The following is a 21699-nucleotide window of genomic DNA, read 5'->3' as shown; positions in this document are numbered from 1 at the left end:
GGGTACTCGTCTCAATTTGTGACAGTATTTGAAAGAAATTCGTATATAATTCGAAATCACGTTATCTTTGTTATAACAAATATAAACAATGCAAGCTTTTCTATATATCATATCCACCAATCTGAAATCACTGCCTATTTAAGTGAGCAGACCGAAATTTAGGCCAATAATATTGAAGGAAATAAACCTCTCTCTCTGAAATGGACAACGGTCACGGGACAAAGTCAGTCCGTTGTTTATCATTATACGGTGCAACAAGAGGTTTCGGTGTTCAGTCTCCGTTTGAAATTTCATTTCCATGTGGGTTCCTCTATGGATTTAATTTTACCGTTCTTTTTGGGGGGACCATGCTGGCTCTATCAGATGATCTCTCAGTAACTCTCCGGTGACAAGAATGATGAGAGGTTTTGAGGAGAGGTTAGCGGTACACTCGGGCACTGGTGGGTCCCGGGGCTTCAGATCGTTATATTTGGAAAAATGGTCTTTCTCGGATTCATGGCTGGTTAAGCGTCTCTTCTTTCCGAAATTTTCTATCCGAGAAACTTCATTGTTTCGCGGGTATGAACCCTTAATGTCCTACTGCCATCGGCATGAGAGATAGCGAACCACCAGCACCAGCGTCGCGAGTTCTTCTCTTCTTGAATAGTATAGGGGTGGGCTTAACTATATCTTCTTGCGGAAAGCTCCCGCAAAAAGCTGGGTTTATATCAACCCGAAATAAACGAGCTAGATCCAAACGTATATGGTATAGAGACGAAGAAAAAAACCCTTTATTACCGTTATTATCTTTGGACTAGCTTGCTGCTTGACGATTTTATATATAAAAAGAAAGGAATAAGTGATTTCATTTGAGATTTTATTTTATTTTTCGCTTGGAAGATGTTGAAATTTAAGGAAAAAAATATCTCTCTTTAATTTTTAATCATTTAAGAGAATCATAAGTCGTCATGTATCGATTATTTTATTGCGACGAAGGATTTAGAATAAATTAGCTTAATAGCACGTTCTCCTAAAAGGTTGTACAATTTTTCTTCCTATTTTTTAAATTAAAGATCAAATTTGGCGTATAAACACGTTTATACAAGAAAAATTTTCATCTAAGTTTTAGAAATTTTATAGGTTTACAAAAATAGATTGGGGCTTAAAATTAATGGATAATTCGTGTCCATTTTTGTTTAAATAGTCCTCGAAGCTGCTTTAGGAGTAAAGAAGAAACAACGCAATTTTTAGAAAGTACAAAAATCTCTTTGGTCATGTCCGCAAACCTTTAGGCCTAACCATCCTTGCCTTTAGGGATTTTCTTTTATCGAGATGGAAAACTTCCCCTGTCGCTAGTTTTAAGTCCAATTACCTTTTTATTTCAAGAGAAACGGGAGAAATGAAGACGGAAAAAGGGTTCGTTTCGAAGAATAATCAATAAAGAATTTGTCATTTAAAGAAATCGCAAATCCCGGAAATAAGAAAAAGTAAATAAGAAGAGAAAAAAAAATTGGTGGTACAGAAAAACCAATGAAGTGTTTAATTTTAACGAACTACATTTTTTATTTGTACCCCTCCGCGACGGCCATTTATCCATTCTTATCCTGCCAGGCACACTTTTTAATTAGTATGCCAATTTTATCTCTGAGGAGAAAAAAAAAGAGGCTTAATTCAATTTTAAACAGAACGATTCATTCCGAGAAGAGAGGAGAAAAAAAATCGATGCTTGCTTTTTGATATATTAGTCGAGCTAGTTCTAGGCCTAGCTCATATACCGTCTAGAAATTAAATTATGGTTGCCAAAATTAGAGCTTCCTAAGTTCGTAGTTTTTTGGCGAGTACAAAAAAAAGTTCCGATGGAAAATAAGCTAGTCTATCCACGTAACGTCTAAGAGTTCTACGGAATCCAAAGTATTAGTTTGCACTAAATGTTTCTCTTTAATGGAGAAAAATACAACGTGTATCTATCCGCCTAGCTTCGTCTGTACAGTAAACTAATACGCGTTAGTGTATGTAAGAAGTCGTCCAACGCGCCTTCCAGCGTTTCTTTTCGATTTCTCCTTCTTCGCAATTGTTTTACTAAAGTATTACGGGCAAAGTTTATCCAAGGAGATCTTTCTTGTCCAGTATTTCGGAATTTCTCTCTTTTTTTTCTCTCTCTTCTATTTTCGTGGAACCGTATAAGACCGTGAATTTATTCAACTTAATCATGAATATAAGGATTCTAAAATAAACCTGTAAAGTGATTCAATTAGTCTTTGCTTGAATATACTGTATTGCTTCGAGTTTCCTCGGAATTTCAGTTCGAGTACTTGTCTATTTGTTTTATTAATTCTGAATTGAGTAGTAAGTAGATTGACTCAACTGGGTGTATAATGAGGACGAATCACCCACTGAGATTTCTACTGCCTTTAAAGTTGGATATATACATTCATGGTTAACAAAAATAATTTCATGATATTACGAAAGAAAGAGGAATAAGTCTTAGTCTAGGCACCGACTTCTTTTCGCTATCGCTATTCTTCTCTGATCCAAATCGATTCTTATAATCAACTTTGTTTGTTTCTTTTCACAAAAGTCTTCTTGATAGATTAAAACCCTCTGATTGCTAGGTGTTTCGATAGACGAACGTATATGCCCTTTTCTTCTCTTGCCATGTTAAGCCTTTGTTTCGGAATATATTTCTTTTAATCTTGCGTACAATTCTGCACGTGAATACTACCTTCCTTTCAAGAGAGAGAGAGAGAGAGAGAGAGAGAGAGAGAGAGAGAGAGAGAGAGAGAGAGAGAGAGAGAGAAACAATCTCACGAGTCACGGCGCGCGGCCTGATTCTTCGACAAAAGGCTTCCCGGCTTTAATTATAAACATAATTGACATTTACCGGTGGAAAATTAATGCCTTTGTGGCTTCTATTCACTGAGGGGGAAATACCCCACGGTAAGGAGAGAGGGAACTATAGGAAACTTAAATGGAAGAAGCGGGGGAAGGCCTTCTAAAACACTCCATCTATTTTCAAGTGCGCCACCATTGATTTCGGGAGGTGGTACGTGCTTTGAATTTAATATCGCTATCGCGCTATTTTTAAGGCGTCTTTGAGCTAGCCCGTATGGCCCCAGCAGCACCAATTTAAAAAAAAATAGGGTTAGGTCTAGCGCGAGAATTCTCTCACTTCTTTGTTGCTGTTGTAAGTTATACTTTCGAGATCAGGAGCTGGGCAACCAACTGTTTTTTTAACGAATGCGGATTTCCTCTTTCTGTTAAGCTCTTGTGTTGTTACGTACGTGAGTGATGAAAAGTTTGTTGAGTTTCTTTGAGGGTAAAACGTAAATCATTGGAAAAGTTAAGATATGAAAGGTGACCGCTTGTTCACGATTTTATACGCAGTTATTTCAAAATACCACGAAGGGAATGCGAGTTATGTAAGCTCTGATAATAGGTGTTTGTGTAATAAGGGAGGTGCTATTAGGGAAAATGTACCACTGGCGTCATCTATGACGTTGTAGCATCACATGACGTCCCTCTCGCGAATCACGACGGCACGACTCTACCACGTGACCTTTCTCTCGCCAATCCATAGATAATAAACACACATATTATCTATGGCCAATCACGACGGCACGACTCTCTCTCTAATCTCACGTCTGCTTTTAACCTCAATATTTCTAATGAAAAACAAACGAAAAACTCTTTAACCATCTGTATATACGTGGGCAAATTTTAATCCCTTTTAAAGCTTGTTAATTAAGTTCTCTCTCGCAAATTTTAAAACCAAATTTCTTTCTAATCCCTTTAGTGTAATTTCCTTTGAGAGCATTACATTCTGGTCGTCTTATCAACCCCATTCAGATTCTTCTAGGAAAAGATGCACTCTCCTCCTGAAAATTATCTTCTTTTCTTCTTTTATAGAACCTCTATTTTCCCTTAAATATTGATTACTCGATTACCTGGCTGCCGACTTTATCTAGAGTACGCGCCAAAAAGGATGGCCTAGTAACACGCTTTCTCGAAAGTGTCTAAAAAAACATGACAAAAATAGCTTTTTTTCTTTCTTTACTCCGAAATTTTCCTGATTTTTAGGTCTGCGCCTATAGGTCTTTTTACATTATAAAAAAAACTGAGAAACTCGACTATACCAAATTTTTGATGCTGTTCGAAAGTATCTTTATCGATTTTGAACGAAACTTAGTGTGCAAAAAACCTCTTTATTTGTTAAAATAGTTTCATTTTTCTATCTTGAAACGTTGAAGAATATTTGATGATGTAAAAGGTACAGTTTTGTTTTCTTTTTCGATGGATTTTTGCTGTTTTCAGCCCTCTTGAAAAATATTTCGTGGATTTAAATATTTAACGTAGGGATTTTTGAAGTACCATTGGGTATAATTTTAGACTTTAGAGAGCTATTATTTTTTTGTTTCATGTTCAAGTTTTGATATTATTTTATTCGAAGCCGACATTTAGGGGTAAACTCCTCCATGTATTTGCTACGAGCCCCTGTAGAAATGTTTACTCTGCTGTACTTCAGTGTTCAGGGTAAGGCGATTTTGAGTAGAAAATATTTTATTACATTTTGCCGTCCGAGCCACTATTTTCAAGTTGATATTGGAGTATTTTATTAATTACCCCTTAAAATTAATTAAGAAACTGAAAAACAGTGATTTATAATTTATTTAAGGGGTCATCCCTAAAACACTCAAACCATAACTCCGAACCTAAATTTTCAATCCGGCTTTGAATGGTTCAGTCCTTAAGGGATATACCCTTATCCTTAGACCTAATTAATATTAATATGTATGTTCCATATATATCGTATAGTTAAGTCGGAGCTCCTGTTCTCCAATACGTATTCTCAATGCCAAGTAGATCAAATATTAAGTATTCAATAATTATACATCTACAATCAAAACCTCGGGATTTCCGAATATAAAAAAATGTTTACTGTCTAAGCATTATTAAGAGGGGATTATGCTCAAATTCTGACGTCAGTTCCATAAGCCTAGACCTGACTAAACTATAATTCGTAGACTTACAATGTAACAGAAGCCTATTTTGACGTGATACTTATACTAAAACAAAGCCGCTCCATAAATATAGGCTTAAGACTTGTAGAACGTACGTCCCTAAGCCTAATGTAGATAAGAATATAATTTGCGGAAATTTAGTTTTGTTGGAAAAAAATTATTAAAAAATGATTTCTTCCTTCCGAAAAACGAGCATTATTAACGTTAATAATCCCATATATTCAAACTAGCGCCAGGCGATTTTTCAATCGCTTTACAATAAAACCTCCCATCTAAATTAATTCTTATCTGGTACGCCCCGAAAGGTCATCGAAAGAAGCACGCAGGAAGAGAAGCTAGTTGTAGGAAGGAACTATTGGAGGGAAATAGTACAAGGCTTAGCGATGTATATAGTGTGGCTTTCGCCTCCGCCCCTGATAATTCTTCCAGATAAAAAGAGTCTCTCATTTATTGCCGTCTACCACTTCCACCAATATCCAACAAAAGAACTCTAGCTAACCGAGGCTTTATCTAAATTAAAACCCTCTGCTCGTAACTATCCAGAAGAGAAAGGGCTGCTGGAGAGATTCCCATCGTTTTTCCGCCAAACGTATATAGGAGAACCGGCAATTTTAAAAATAATAAGCTTCTTTTCTTCTCTTTATTATGTTTGTAACTTTATATAATCCAATTTATAATTAATCATATCCGTAAGGGGTATTGGATATAATACGTTGTATACGTGTGTGTTTGCGAGTTGGTTGATAAGGATGTCCACATTTCGGTAATCGATTGATTTATATATATGTATATATATATATATATATATATATATATATATAGATGATATCTGTAGCAGACGTTATTGGCAGTATTTACACACACCCCTCGCTACCAGTTCGCTATACACAGCGTTTTCTCCTTCCCATTTGTCGAAGGACTAATCATTTTTACAATTTCCGGGATGGGGAAGTGTTCGAACGAAATGATAGGTAGTTATTGCAGAAATTTGTTTTAACTCTCATCTATGTATACAAAGTCCTTTGGCATTTAGAAATAATCCTAGCTCGTTCTCTTCATTTCCGTTTTGATTGAATTTTGAGTAATTAATTATTCCAAAAAATTTATTTCTCCGTTTGCTTTTGTCTCGATTATTATTTATTATTATAGCAATAGCCGGATTTAAATTTAATTTGAAATATGTCTTTGTATTGTAATGTTAATTTAATTTAATCTAATCATTTTTTAATATCAAAATATTGCAACGACAATTGGTTTAGAACGTCACGTCTGAACTCATTTTAAGAAAGCTTTTGGTAGGATTTTTTTATTTTTGTAAGAAATTTTATTTTGGACATTCATTTAATTAAATTTAGTGCGCAATTATTTCCTGTTATTTTACGAAATTATTAAATTAAAATGCGAGATTGCGTTTTGCCGCTTAAAAGGTTTAGTAATTCGAGAAGTTCGTGCTAGAATCGTTTCTCTCGTTTTAGGTATACATATAGGGGCCGAGTTCGAGGGTTTAACGTTCAGCCCCACAAAAAATGGGAAAAGAATTATAAACGACCTCAACCCAAACGTAAAAACACGGCGGATATAGAAAAGAAAAGTGAAAAGAGAAATGTAGGTTATACCTATAGTTTTGTAACGCGTTTTACTTTTTGTACTCGTATTTTTGCTCGCGAAGAAAAAATGGATTCCTAACTACTTCGGAGTCTCTTATAGCGAAACGTCAACGTTGGAACATGGCCGATCACGCGAACCTCGTAGCTTTCCTTACTGCTCGATTTTTCCCGTTTTTTTACAGCTTTCCCAATAATATATCTTACTTCTTACAAAACTTCTAACGAGTTTTTGCTTACACCAAGCCACGCCACGCGACGCTAAAAAGCTCGAAGCATTTTTTGCGCCGTTTTTAGTCGAGGCAGTTCGCGTCTTTCTTTTTCCGAGAAAAGTGCTTTCGTCTTATAAACTTCCGGCAATAGCCGAGCTCTCGGACGCTATTGGTCAGACGCCCGCTTTTAAGGTCGAATTTACGAAGCTGTTAAAGAAGAGCGGGGCCCCTTTCTGGTCGCTTTTTGGCCAAAGTGCCCTCCGCTTTTCTGTCCTAATTTTTCACCGGTACCCAGAAATATAAAAATTTCTGCTTTTTTTATATCATTTTTGGGCCTTTTGCTCGGCATCCAGCTTTAGTTTTTAATAAACCAGGAGTTTTTCGTTCCGCAAAGGATTTTTTTTACACGAAGGTTTTCGATAGGAAAACACTTTTTTCATTGGCGTGGCTGTGCGGGCGATATATATAAAAAAACGTTGTTCGTGAACGGATATCGCCTTACATTAAGGGAAATGGATTTTTCTTGGTCAACTCCGCTTTTAAGAAAGCGGAAGCGACGCTAACCTCGCTATAACGAAGGAGATGCAGCCTTCAAACCTAGTTGAAGATCAAAGGGATAATAAGGAAGACGCCTCTTACCTTCGATTCCCCAGAAAACGGCCCAGTCAATACTATCTATGAGATTTCCTTCCAAATCTAGCGAATTGAGCGCCCTCAGGGCCCCGAATGTCCTAGCGGGCAGCTCTTGGAGCATGTTGCGCGCCAGGTTGAGCACGTCCAGACTGTCGCCCATGCCTCGAAACTCTTCGGGCAAGACGGCGTAGATCTGGTTTTCGTGGAGTTGCAACGTTTGCAAGACGGTTAAGTTTTTCAGCGCTTGCGATGGCACCGAAGTCAATTGGTTACCGCCTAAGTTCATGCGCGTCAAATTACCGCCGATGCCAACGAAGGCCAAGTCGTCGATGAACTTGACGCGATTGCCCAAGAGAGATAGTCGCAGGAGCGAGATTAGGCCTTTGAAGGCGCCGGCCTGGAGAATCTCGATGCGGTTGTAGTTCAAGTTCAACGCCACGAGCACGCGCAGAGAACGTAACGCTTTGGAAGGCACCTGAGTCAAGGAATTCTGGGACAAGTCCAGCGATTCCATTCTGTCCCCGAGACCCGAGAAGGTCATTTCTTCTAACGACGAAACGTTCGCGTAAGACACCGTCACGTGACGGATATCCATACCCTGGAAGAAAGAGTTCTCCAACGATTCCACCGGGACGTTTCGCGCTTTAAGGAACCACACCGTTTGTCCCAATTGGGAAACCACCGATAAGGGTTCGCGTAACAGGGCCAGCGTCCCACCTTCGCACGACACGTCCAATCCTTTCGGTCTCTCCTGAAATAAATAAAAGACATCATGGAAAAACCGCAAAATTTTGATCTTTAAAAGGTTTTCACCAACCTGACAGACGCAAGGTCGGATGTGAGACCGACTGGGACATCGGAACCATGGAACGACTCCGACGGGTGCGGGTAGAGGTGGGACGCCATCAACGAGGCTAGGTAGATAGAGTAACGCTTCAAGGAAAACCAGCAAAGGCGAGAGCATGTTCGGCAGGGTACGGCGTTGGTCCCAAGCCTAAGCGAGCTGACAAAAAAACCACCCAGTATAATTACATTTCCGCGTACGACTTAATAAATTGACGAAAGCTTTTAAGCTTAATTCCGTAAGAAACTCGGATACTTTCGCTGTAAATTACGCGAAAAAATCTAGAGGAAGTAGAGGGGGTTTAAAACTTTGGATTCCTGACACCACACGCGCACGCGAACGATAATCAACCATTAAAATGTCGTTAAAAAGTCTCGGGTAGGAGCTGGCCGATTTTCTTTTTGTCGGCATAACACCCTCTCCTCTCGTGTCCCTCCGCTTCATATATATTCAAATGACCATTAAGGCGAAAGCCCTTTAAAGCCGGCTTCAATTTGTCTCCATAAAATTTTGGTGGAAAAAACACGCCATCCGACGCCTTTTTTTCACACGCTCGACTTAATGCTCTAGATTTCCCGCGCTATTCTGTAATGTTGATAATGGCCGGGGAAATTTAAAACCGCTAATCCTTTCCCGAAGAATTCGCCAAACTACTCCCCACCTCCCATTCCCCATCCATCCCTGTCCCGTTTCAACCAGTCTTCCAAATTCCTACCCTAGTTTTCACCTCGAGAACTTTAGGGCATATACCTTCATCCCTCGCGTTTCTCTGGTTGCCCGCGGAAATCGATATTTCCTACGGTATGAGAAAGCTAGAAACCTCACTTTTCTCCGTCACCATCTAATAATAATATCAAATTTTATCGAAGTACCCTTCTTTCTGGCTTACAAATTATTAGAAATCGTATACCTCTAATATAACAGTGGAAAAAATAAAGACATAAAATGGTTTTTAGACGTTCGTAAAAGTCACGCTTGTATCTGAATGAAATCTTAATTCACTTTGTCTTTCATAGTAAGTGGGATCCAATTAGAGACGGGACAGATATGCACTTCCCGAAACCTTTGTTATTGTCTACTGTTTGTAAAATGTTTCCTATCCCTCCCGTTGCGCCTTTAAGGAAGAGCCAGAGCTATAGCTGCGAACTCCGGGATTAGTGTCTCTCGTTACAGGATACCTTACTCTCTGGTTCTCTTCGGTTCTCTTTCTCCTATGACCTTTTCATTCTTCGCTTCCCCGTTTCCTTATTCTGATTTGAGTGTTTATCGATAACCCGCGAAGACGCGCTCCTCTCCTCTCCTCTCATTTATTTTGACCTCTATTCAACAAATAATACGCCTTTTCCCGGCCACTAATTACGTCAAAAATGCGCCAGGGAACGGTCCTGAATTTTCGGAAAACCCCAAATATCCCGTAACTGGCTTAGCGAGTCTACCGTGCACCCTAAACTCGATCCTATATTCACGCGAGTATTCTAAAAGACTTACTGGGACTTTGGCGCTTATCTTTATACTTTAATACTATGCAAATATCGTTAGAGCTGCCCCCCTCCCCATATTTTAGAATTTTGAATAAATACTCAGCTTCTACAAAACCTTTGGGTTTAACTGTATATACGTCGTTTTGTTGCGTCGTTGCTTTAGTTTAAACTTATTCTAACGAGATTGTTAAATTAAATCCGATCTAATCTTCAACAAGATTAAATCCTATAATTGGAAAGAATATGTAACACTAAGTTACTTGATATATTATTCTGTTAGGCTTAACTTAGAAAAAACCAGTTAAGTGCTAAAAGAGGAATTTAGATCTCCCAATAGATCTTTTCGACGTAAAATAGTGGATAGGCAACCTTTAATATCGGGACATACAAGGGGGTTGATACATTGCCATCTCTGGCCAATCTCGTGATACAAAATACCTACAGCGCAGGCGCCAAAAAGCGATATGGAAGGTGGAGTTTTACCCCCTCCCCCGTGTCTTTCCCTCTTAGTTACATCAAAATGGTCTATTATAGGCATTTAGATTCAATATATGTCAACTATGAGAATTTACGACGTTCCACCTACGTCAGATGAAGTTATTTTCACATATAGAACCTTTGATATTTAACATGTTTATTTAATGCTATTTTTTATTATTTTTATATTATTTCATTATGCAAATAATATAAGTAACCTTCATAACTTCCTGAACTTCAAGATGAAATATTCATACCGCCTTCAATCATTTATGTTGAATGTCACGGAAACGCGGACGCAAATTTCCCCCCACCTCGTAAAAATTTAAAAATACTTGACGCTGGCTATTGTTTCTCTTTCCTACCACTTAACGAAGCCAAACCACTAGAGGGGTATTCAATTTTGAAGCTTTTAAAACATTGGCAAGCGTCACGGCACGAAATTCAATATTTTTTGGCGCGTTTAAATATTTACGTCTAGAAAACCGCCGCTAAAGTTTCCATGCTTCGCGACCATGCTTCTTGTTGAGGGTTTTCTTGGTCATCTAATATTAATGGGATCATTTCCAAAATGCCTGCTCGGTTTCTTATTTTCCTATATAATCCTTTTTTTTTGTTTTTGGTACCCTTCTTTTTAACTCTCTCATTGATTTCTCGGGTTTCTTCGTAACGATGTTTAAAGCTAGCACAACGTACTTATGTTAAAAAGAACAGGATGAAAAAAGTACATTTGCTCCAACAGGGTTCATACAAACCTGGAAAACAAGGAAAACACAGGGAAATAAATAGTTGACCAAAAAATTCAGGGAAATCAGGGAAATTTCTCAGGTTTGATTAAGTTTGCTCTGAAGAATTTGCTTCAACTATACAAAACCACTCTGTTTGTTATTACTTGACACGCGGAGGGCCCCGGGTTCGAGACCACGAGGGTGCAGAGAAATTCTTTTATGCTCGTTAGTTTAAATTCACAACTAAATTAGGTTAAAGAGTGTTCATCATCGTGTATCATGGCGCAGTTGTTAGCGCCATTGAATGCCGATGCCTAAAATATCAATCTTCGAAGATGGTGAGTACCCGAGGCTTCAGAGCGTATTGGCATTTGGAAATTTCACAGATATATATGGAAAACTCAGGGTAATATATGGGGAAAAACCCTGGAAAACTCGGGGAAATCAGTTTTCCCAAGGGTTATATGAACCCTGTCCAATCGCGCGTGCTGTTTTCTAACGCCTTCTCTCACCCTCATTCCTTTCTTCTCTCTCGAGCTTCTTTAGTCCGTAAATTAAAGTTTCGGATTTCCATTTCAACAATTTTTTTTAATCATTTTCTTGCCTTTTCTTAGTCTCGATGTCTTTCTCTAAATTATTCCTTATCTTTTTTCATTCCGTTTTTGGATGCAAAATATCAGATTACATTATTTTTAATTTTAGTATTACGATATTTTTTTAGTGGAAATTGTATAAGAGTATAGGATAATTTAAAGTGTTCCTTGGAATTACAGATTTAATTCACGTTTTGGAATTACAGATTTAATTCACGTTTTGGAATTACAGATTTAATTCACGTTTTGGAATTACAGATTTAATTCACGTTTTGGAATTACAGATTTAATTCACGTTTTGGAATTACAGATTTAATTCACGTTTTGGAATTACAGATTTAATTCACGTTTTGGAATTACAGATTTAATTCACGTTTTGGAATTACAGATTTAATTCACGTTTTGGAATTACAGATTTAATTCACGTTTTGGAATTACAGATTTAATTCACGTTTTGGAATTACAGATTTAATTCACGTTTTGGAATTACAGATTTAATTCACGTTTTGGAATTACAGATTTAATTCACGTTTTGGAATTACAGATTTAATTCACGTTTTGGAATTACAGATTTAATTCACGTTTCGGAATTACAAATGAAAATTGAATTCACGTTTCGCTTGATTTTTTATAGTTGCATCTCACTCCAATTTTCGTTGTTTTGAGGGAATTTGAATTGGGATTTAATAATCTCAGCATTCCTACTTTTAAAGTTCTTATTTACGTTCCAGTATAATTCCGGTATAATTGATTACATTTTAAAACTCTACATTCCTCGAAATTCAACATTTATACTTAGATAAATACCACACCCTTTAATAAATAATCAAACTCGCGGTTACTATTGTAGTTCTGATGTATGCAAACACGAATATCGATTCGTTTTATAATTTGAACAAGTTGGTTAACGATGAATAGGCCTATATGATTGATTTTTAGCTTTTATATACGAGGTCAAAAACGTGACGCGTCAGGAGCGGCGTACAACCTCGGAATTGATTATTTTAGGTACACATTTTTCTTTCGAAAGTGACGTGTTTGTTGATTCCCTTAAAACCGAGCTAACCTCTTTGACATTTCTGCGAAACAGTTTATTTACTATTTCTAAAATCAACTTTAAATCAATTCCTTAATAGCGTAACAATTTGAAAATCGATTATGTATCAAATATCAGATGTGTAAATTTATCCCTTGACGTATCTTAAATCGTATCGTAACTAAAACCCAAGGCTTAATATTAAGACAACACTAAACGTACGTTATATTATAATGTCTAGATAGTTTGACGTTCAAACAGGATTTTACTGTTATCACGCGAGTCTGGAGATTGTAACTTCGACGTCATTTGGGTGAAATAATACCACTACCAGTTCTGAGGTGATTATTTTAATCACCTTTTCAAATCCCTCTAGTCTCACTGGCTAGAATTACCCCGTAGACATGAACGATTGTTACTATATTATACTAAGTACTCGGAATGAAAGATATGTTTATTTTTGACGAATGTTTTCGCCGTTAAACCTAGATAATGGATATAAAGGATTTACGAGTTTGAAATGACGCTAGTCACGCGAATATTCCCTTAACTTATTGATATAATAAACAGAGTATCCTCTTAATACTTTAGTTATGTAACGTGATTCTTCCCAGGCTATCCCTTTTGTTTACTCTCCTGCATGCTCATAAAACTTCAGATATGCATCGCACCAGAATTCTATAACTGTTTGGTACTCAATCCTCAGTAATCAACCCACAAACCTTGATTGCCTTAACGTGGTATAAAAATCCACAAGCGCATGCGCGTTGGCAAAACGCTAATGATGAGGGAATTATTTATTGCGTATACATGTGATTCGGTTTAGCAACCTTGCTCCAAATGTAAAATGATGTAGGGAAGAATCATGTTATAATTACCGCCGCTCCTCTTTGAGATACACTTTTCTCTAAGAGAAGTATTATATACTTCTGGTTATATGTAATTATTCCAAGCCAAGTTGACAAATTTTTCTTCTATGTTAGTATGGAAGTCGTGTTATTTGAAAACAATTTTCTTAATTTTTGTTTATTATATTTTCCGTTTACGTTTGGATCAGTGTTATTTCTTTCTCTTGGGAAATCACGTGGCTGGATCCTATTTGTATTCTTACACGAGAAAATGTGTTATTTTTCTTGCTTTTGTTATAAGGGTGCGAGGGTGAAGAAGGGGACTTTGTCTGGCTGCATGGGGTTAGCGGTGTTTAAATAAAATATGAACTATATAGGATTTATTCTCTTATTAGAGAAAAGAAAAAGAGTGTAAAGAAGGCGTTAGGTAACGTTATTAGTGTTAGCAGGCTCGGGTACACGCACGCCACTATGCCCGCTTTAATATTTAATCTTGCAAGAAGGAACCCGGGCGGCAACTCTTTTTTTCTTTTTTGGTGTTGACGGTTTTTTTTTTTTTTTATTTTCGCTCCTTGGTCTTCATACCACCAACATTAACGTTGATAGAAAATCCAAGGAAACTGAGGAACATTCCCATAGTTGTTGTAAACATACCTAGTTCATGTTTTATTCATTTCCCGCAGTCAAATTATGAAACGGGATTGCAATGGCGTTTTTTAAAGGTTTCATAATGTTTTTGAGCAAATTTTTGGTTTATAATTTATAACTCTAATTTCATATTTAATCGTAAATAATCAGAATACCTACCTAAAACTCTCTGGGTAGGTAGAAATGTACAATTAATCTTAATTATTATTAAGATGTACTTTAAAAATGTACAATTAATCGTAATTATTATTAAGATGTACTTTAAAAATATACAATTAACCTTAATTATTATCAAGATGTACAATTAATCTTAACTATTTAAAACTAAACTTAAATACGGACATAAATGTCTTCCAGAACTGCAATTTAAACTCTAGAAAACTATAGAAACTCTTTCAGAATTTCTGAAAATCTCATAATTCAAGCTATATACGTAACTTAAAACTGCAATTTCAGTGCATTAAAGTGTCATTTCTTTCTCCATATTTTTATTCGTTCGCATTTTTTATTTTCATTTTTATATATATAACATCAGGCTCATCTTGGCTTCCGTTTTTGAAACGAACGGATATATCGGTATCCCCAAAAATAAATAAAAAGGGAAAACAACTTAAGAACGCAAAGTGCCTCCGGGATACCCTTGGCTTTACGTTTAAACCCGAAGAAAGTTCATGGTTCTTTAGTTTTCTATATGTATATACCGTGCTACATAGCGCGGACTTCCAAACTTTATCCGCCTGTAGACCGACCACTCCTTCGAATAAAGAATAAACTTGAAGGAAAGAAAAACGAGACTTTGAAAAGGGTTAAAAAAAAAGAAAAACACATACACAATATATCCTAGCTAGCAAAGTCTACTAAATTTCTATCAAAGAAGATTCGCCGTATATCTTTGCTTCCACTCTTGAATTTCATTTTCTTTTATCCTATGGCTTTCGGTTTCTTTTTAGATACATTCTCGTATATATAGAGAGGACGCTTTTATAATCCCTAAAGAGTTTCACAATATGGCCTATAGCCTTACATGACTAAAGTAAATAAGTAAAAAGTTAAATAGAATAAAGTAAAATAAAAGTTGCAGCTCTTCTCCATTATCAAGATTGAAACTGGTCTCCTTCACCAAATGGTTTAAAATAGACGCCTGGGCGAAAAAAAACCATCTTACTATACAGGGTGAACATTCCTGATAAGATAAGGTGTGGAAAGTGTCAAAGAACATGGGATGTACGGAGATATGTGCTACCAAACATTGATTGTCCCCTAAAACAACGAAATAGTCACACATGTATAACATGAGATATTTCATCTAACAGAAGTATACTATTAAATGAGTGAAGTTAATCACTCCATGCTGTGACTATGCCTATATCCTTGTTTTAGGGGCCAATTAATGTTTGGGAGCCCTTTTGCTCGTAAATAAATGTTGTAAACCTCATGTTCCTTGACACTTTCCACTCTGTTTGGCCCAAAAGAACACATAGACCATGATTTAATTTATGGCAAACTTATCAGTAACACCCTGTATAGAGCAACTCTTGAATTCTACAGGGACCAAAACTGAAGAGAAATTTAATTCGTAAATATTTGAGGAAAGAAATTAAGGGCTAGGGCCAAAGGTTTGTATGCTAATATTAAGCCTTTGTGCGAAAATCTATCGCATTCGCGTGTTTTTTATTTCGTTTCCCGTTTGATATTTAAGTATTGGATAAAAATTCAACAAAGACAGGAATTTTATTATGGATTATATTGGTTTAACCTTTTTCGGTTCTGAGAAAATCGGCCTTATTTTACCTATCTTAATGTTTATTTAACTCGACAAGGTAAATAGACTTAAAAAAATCTCCTAGAGTGTGTGTATTTTTCGAATTCAATCTCTAATGCATATAGTATTGGAATAGAGCTATAGTATATGCATATTCTTGTCTGAGACTGGTAGGAAATCGAGAAAACACTATCGTGTTTGCTTTATAGACCTTAAAAATTTAAACGGGAAGCTTTTAAAAAGTGTATTTTGGTTACAAAGTGTGTAAATGTTGGCAAATTTATTTTTGCAACTGTATTTTGAAATTTTAATGCTCTATAATATTAAGGTTTATTTTAATATCCGTCTATAATACTAAGATTTTTTTAATATCCGTCTAAAGTATTAAGATTTATTTTAATATCCGTCTAAAATATTAAGATTTATTTTAATATCCGTCTAAAATATTAAGATTTATTTTAATATCCGTCTAAAGTATTAAGATTTATTTTAATATCCGTCTAAAATATTAGGATTTATTTTAATATCCGTCTAAAATATTAAGATTTATTTTAATATCCGTCGAAAATATTAAGATTTATTTTAATATCCGACTAAAATATTAAGATTTATTTTAATATCCGTCTAAAATATTAAGATTTATTTTAATATCCGTCTAAAGTATTAAGATTTATTTTAATATCAGTCAAAAGTATTAAGGTTTATTTTAATATCCTTGATTATAAAATTACGCATTTTTAACCTAAAAATCTTCAACTAACACTTAATTAACAGTATATACAATTCCTCATCCTTATAAGTGTATACAGCATAGTATAAACCTTGGAGTCTCTGCTTGCATTACTCTTTCCTTCCCATTGTTTAAACTCAATTTGGGTTGCGAGACAGTAAAAATAAAGAGCAGCCGCTGTGTCGAGATTGATATTTTGAAATCTACTTTCTCGGTGAATAAGCATTAGAAAGAGCTGATAGAGGAGAAACGAAAACGATCCGACTTGCGTGAGAGGAAAATAAAACAAGAAAAATCATAAATACGAAATATTAACATCTACGTGTGTTAGCGTAACTGTAAAAACGAAAACCGCCCTACAGAAATTTTGATTAGCCACAACGTGAATCCTATAATACACCATTTCAATAAATTTAAAAGGGAAAGGCGCATGGGTAAAACCAAGGAATATGGAGATAGGGAAGTTTCGTGTAACGCTATAACTCCGGTCGCCCAAAAATCCCGTTTTCGGCGTGGATGTGCATGTGCGCATGCGCCGCACCTTTCTCGCGCATCGTGCTGAGGATAGGCGGCACTACCGGTTTCCTGCGCAGTTCAAACTAACGCCGAATATAAGTCACGTGACCTGCTACATTTCGTGAAGAGAGATTCCTATACTGACCAAACTTCCCTATCTCCATGTTCCTTGGTAAAACTCTGCCTAATTCCATCCCGCTTTTTGGCGCCTGCGCTGGATGCGTTTTGGACCTGAGATTGCGCAGAGACGGCAATGGATAAAACCCTTCAGGGATGACTACCCCCTTTTTACGTCGAAAGGGTCTATTGTACCAACTCTTTCTTTCGCTCCTTCTGGTTTTTCGTGTACCCGATGGGGGTCACACCCCACAAACACACTCAAGGCCCTTTCAAAACTCCGTTCTAATAAGCTACGTTGTAGTTATGCACCCACTTACGTAGCTAATAAAATGGAAAAATAGAAATGGGTCCCAAACGTTTGCCGTGACTCCGAAATGAAGTAATAAAGTCGGTATTCAAATCAGGCCCGTAGCCTTGATTCTTCTTAGGGCGCACGCCGTATGGGGTCAAATGGAGTAAGTTATAGGCAATTCGTTCGTCGAATGGTATTAGGCCTACGTACGTGTACAGATTGCGATAATCGTTTTTATTCGACTGCTCTTGGGCCCTTAGCTCGATAATCAACACGGTGCGGTGCCCACTTTTTCCCCCAAATAAACGAGCTGGCAAAATGTTGGTTGGTGAAGTAAAGAGGGGGGGGGGAAATCGAAGGGAGGGCGTAAAGAATACGACCCTGTTTCCCGCGAAGCATCAATCACGCTATACACCCGTGCCGATGACCCCCCCTCTCTCTCTCTCTCTCTCTCAAAGAGAGAAAAAAATACTCCACCTCTTTCTCTTTTTCCGATTTTCTCCCAAAGTTTTCTGGGCATTAAATCCTGCATGGGGCTCGCGCTGTATTCCGTCCGTTGTACAGCTCCGTGTAGCTCGAAAGAGCTACCTATGGTTAGAACTGTATTACCGGAAGTAAACAATAATGGTCCTTAACTAATGGTTATTTCGCCAAAGGTATACATGGCTTATGTAAATACGAACAGAGGTTGACTCTCCTGTTTAACACGGGACATAATTAATGCGTATTGTCATTGACCAATACGGAATTTACATTGCGATGGGCCTCGTCATAACTTAGTGGTTGACATTCCAAATTGGCAAATCGCACTCAGTAATTTTGACAGAAACGGTCGCGTCAAAGAGAATCACTAGCCATATACCTTAAGTAATGTACTTTCTTCAGACGAATATGTTGAGTCTTTTTCGGTCTTTTTCTTTTATTTCTTTCCTCCTTTAACCCCCTTAACTCTTTTTTTCGTTACCCTCAGGGCCTCGTGGGGACGGTTCTTGACTCGACAATCCCTTACGTTTGGTTTCCCTGATGTGCCGGGGTGTGTCCGGTTAAGACTAGCTTTCACTCACTTTCGCTCTGGCTTCTCTGCCTCTTCTTAAAACCCTAACCCGTCCATATACCATCAGAGGTCGTTCTGTTTCGCATCGTCGACTATCTTGCCCACCCCCTCGTATTTGACCAAACGGAACGTCTCTTTTTTTATTATTATATGTGCACCGGCAATTGTGGGTATTTTATAAAATGACAATTACTTCGACCCGGTTTTTACGCATTTTATTATTAATTTATAGGTTTAGCTAGTTATGACATTTTTTTTGTTCATTAACATTAATGAAGTTAATATCAAAAATCGTTTATTTTTGGAACCGCAGTCTAATGATCGACTAATGGATTAACGTTCGGAATATTTGATTTAATGGGAACGAAGCTTAACGGAACATTGGTTTAATTCCAAGGTCGAAGTTAATCTTTTACATAATATGTCTTCATTGTTGGAAAGAAACTGAACGGAATATGCACCCTTCCGATTTATATTAAATTTATACTCAAGTTCCGCGCAATTCGTGTTTGAAATTGTTTTTAGAAAAAAAGGAATTAAATTTTTGGATACATGACTTACTCTTAATGGATTTTAAGATAAATTTCCAGTTAAATTGTTAAATATAGTCTGAGCTGGTACTTTTGTTCCCGAATATCCGGCATAATTATTTCAAAAATACGATTAAGTTTCACTCGAGCCGTTAAGTTGAATAATTTAAGGCCTTTTTTTGTTGTATCTCCACTCCCCTTATAATAGCGCGGTGGCGTGGTTTTGGGAAATATATTTTTAAACCTTTAATGTATATAAATCTTTATTATAACGCCCACTTTAGTTTTGTCACGTACGAAGCTAACGCCTGTAGCAATAATTTTTGAAATTCGCGCTCGTGTTTGTAGGAAATGCCAACGTGTAGGGTGAAGCGGTCTCATGTATTTCCTACGAGCGCCTGTAGAAATGTTTTCCCTGCTACACATCGTATTAGATGTTTTTAACTTAATTTTGGAATTATTAAATTTTAACCTTAAATCATTTTGACTTTTTATAATATTTGTTTATATAAGTTTAAGCATTTTATATTTTTAATTCATTTTCAAGTCAAACTAAATTTCAAATTCCCATACAGCAAAATTTGTGATTCGTTTTGACAATTCTTTATTTTATTTAGCTTTCTTGTTAGTGGAAAATTTCTATAGTTTATAATTTATTTTCGTACTCCGCCGTCTTTTAAATCTCTGGAGGCAAAACTTAACTTTCCTTGAAAAGTTGTTAATATTGATTTAGGTATGGAAATTTAAAACCTTGAACGCGAAACGCGCCAGTTTCGGAAACGTTTCCGTTCACACTAGAAAATGCTAACAAAATTAGGAAAATAATAATGTTTTCCCTTGTAAATATACACGTATCGGGATTACAAACAATTAAGTGGAAACAAATGGTCTTACGCTCATTGGTGAATTTAAACTTTCTGTAGTGTAAACGGGACTCTGTTTTCTATTTATTCCAATTCATTCTTGAAGGTAAAGGCTAAACCGTTATTTAGTCGCGAAGAAATGTGATACAAAAAGCGTTAAAACTTACTAAAGTTGCACAGTCATGGACCTAAACGGTTAATAGTCCGAAGCAGCATGTACATACACAGCGTTGAAAACTTTCGAAATCACGTAACAGCGGGATACATATTGTAGAATGGGAAGAACACGTTGAATATTTTGCCTCTAAAGTGTCTTAAAATGTTAAGAAGGGTGAGAGAGAGAACTTTTGACGTTTAGTAATACGCGTAAAAAGCGAGAGAGTGGACTACGCGTGTTTGAATCACGCTTGGCCCTCTTAGCCGGCCGAGCGGCTTCTTTCGATTGAGCGTCGGAAACGGTAGTGAAGCCACCCACCTTTCTCAGTCCATTCCAGTCCCGCATCTTCGGGTCGAAATGGAGAAACGCCTCGGACATGGCGCGTCAGCTGGTGTTAGAAGGGCGAACTTTACTTCCGCGTTCAAAACGTTCTTTTAAGGTTTCCCGACAGTCGAAACGCGAGACTCTGCGCGCGCGAGGGAATTCAAGTAGATCTAAAAGAGGTATACAGAATGCCGTTTACCCAACCAAAAAGAAAAAAGTTTGTTTAAAGTGATATTCCAGACGCTTCAGCGAGTAGAAGGACCTAAACAGAAATAGAGATTTCATCTACCTTAACCTGAAAGAGAATGTGGAAAGAATTTCTCCCAATTTTCTAGTTCAGGACATAGTCTGAACTATTCATATATTTACATAGATGTCGGTGCCAATCTTAGAGGAGACTAAAATTTAATCTTCTATTGATTCTGTAACATTAATAAGTTAGACTTTGTTTAGTTCCATCATTTAATGATAGATATACTCAAATAATCACAATGAGACATACTTAAGTGATACAAATATTCCTGTAATTTTGATTATTGTATTTCAGCATCCCTTTATAACTCTTCTTTTAACGAAATTTAGAAGTTGAAGGGCTCCAGAAGACGAGAGGAACGGGGTTAAAAAAAACCAAAAGAAAACGTAAGAAATAGTGAAACTCGATTCGAGTCAGGTGTTTGGGACAGCGGTTAGCGACGTGTGAAACTAGTCAAAAAATATATTGCTCGGATGTCTTCTTCTCTTCTTCTTCTTCTTCCCTTCTCTTCTAGGGTACACATATATATATATATATATATATATATATATATATATATATCTTGGTCTATCTTTCGTATTTTACGGGGTTACAGTTTTTGGGGGTGCAAGGCGTTTTGCCATGGCTATAAAAGGATGACGTCTGAGTACTCCACATTTGGAAACGGATATTGTTTCTTTAATTCCACGAATCAATCACCAAATAGATGAAATGAAACGAAAGCAAAAAGGGCGCGCCCTAGTTATATACCTAGCTCTCTGTTTTTATCGGTATAGTGGACAAGGGTCGCTCCATTTGACACAAGTCGAAATCCAGGGAAAATTAATATTGCAGCAGTTGATAATAACAAGTTTGGACGAAGTGGTGCCCAAGGTCTTGTATTGAAGTATTACGTTTTTACGTGTTTTTCCTAAAAAAAATAACATAAACACTTACGTGTATGCATCCACTAACCTTTATTGAAAGTCAAGGAAACCTTTTCTTTATTTATTATTTT

The 21699-nt window shown here is 36.7% G+C and overlaps 1 protein-coding gene across 2 annotated transcripts in view; it reads right to left on the bottom strand.

Annotated features, from left to right (window-relative positions):
• The window catches only part of LOC149692023 (uncharacterized), a 38565-nt gene extending 17952 nt beyond the window's left edge, over window positions 1-20613 (bottom strand). For both annotated transcript variants that reach the window (XR_016382577.1, XM_089867651.1), the window contains exons 1-3: window positions 20136-20613; window positions 8264-8449; window positions 7453-8197 (exon numbers count right to left, since the gene is read on the bottom strand). Coding sequence is in view for 1 of the 2 variants with exons in the window: in XM_089867651.1 (XP_089723777.1) it covers window positions 7453-8197; window positions 8264-8410 (892 nt within the window). In the remaining variant the exon portion in view is untranslated. The remainder of the gene's footprint in view (window positions 1-7452; window positions 8198-8263; window positions 8450-20135) is intronic.
• Between the last annotated feature and the right edge of the window lie 1086 nt (window positions 20614-21699).

Source organism: Phalangium opilio, unplaced genomic scaffold, assembly GCF_054372755.1.
Source record: "Phalangium opilio isolate 3A_F unplaced genomic scaffold, DU_Popi_V2 ptg000024l_1, whole genome shotgun sequence".
In the NCBI taxonomy this organism is placed as follows: Eukaryota; Metazoa; Arthropoda; class Arachnida; order Opiliones; family Phalangiidae; genus Phalangium; species Phalangium opilio.
This window is presented reverse-complemented; position numbering and strand designations above follow the sequence as displayed.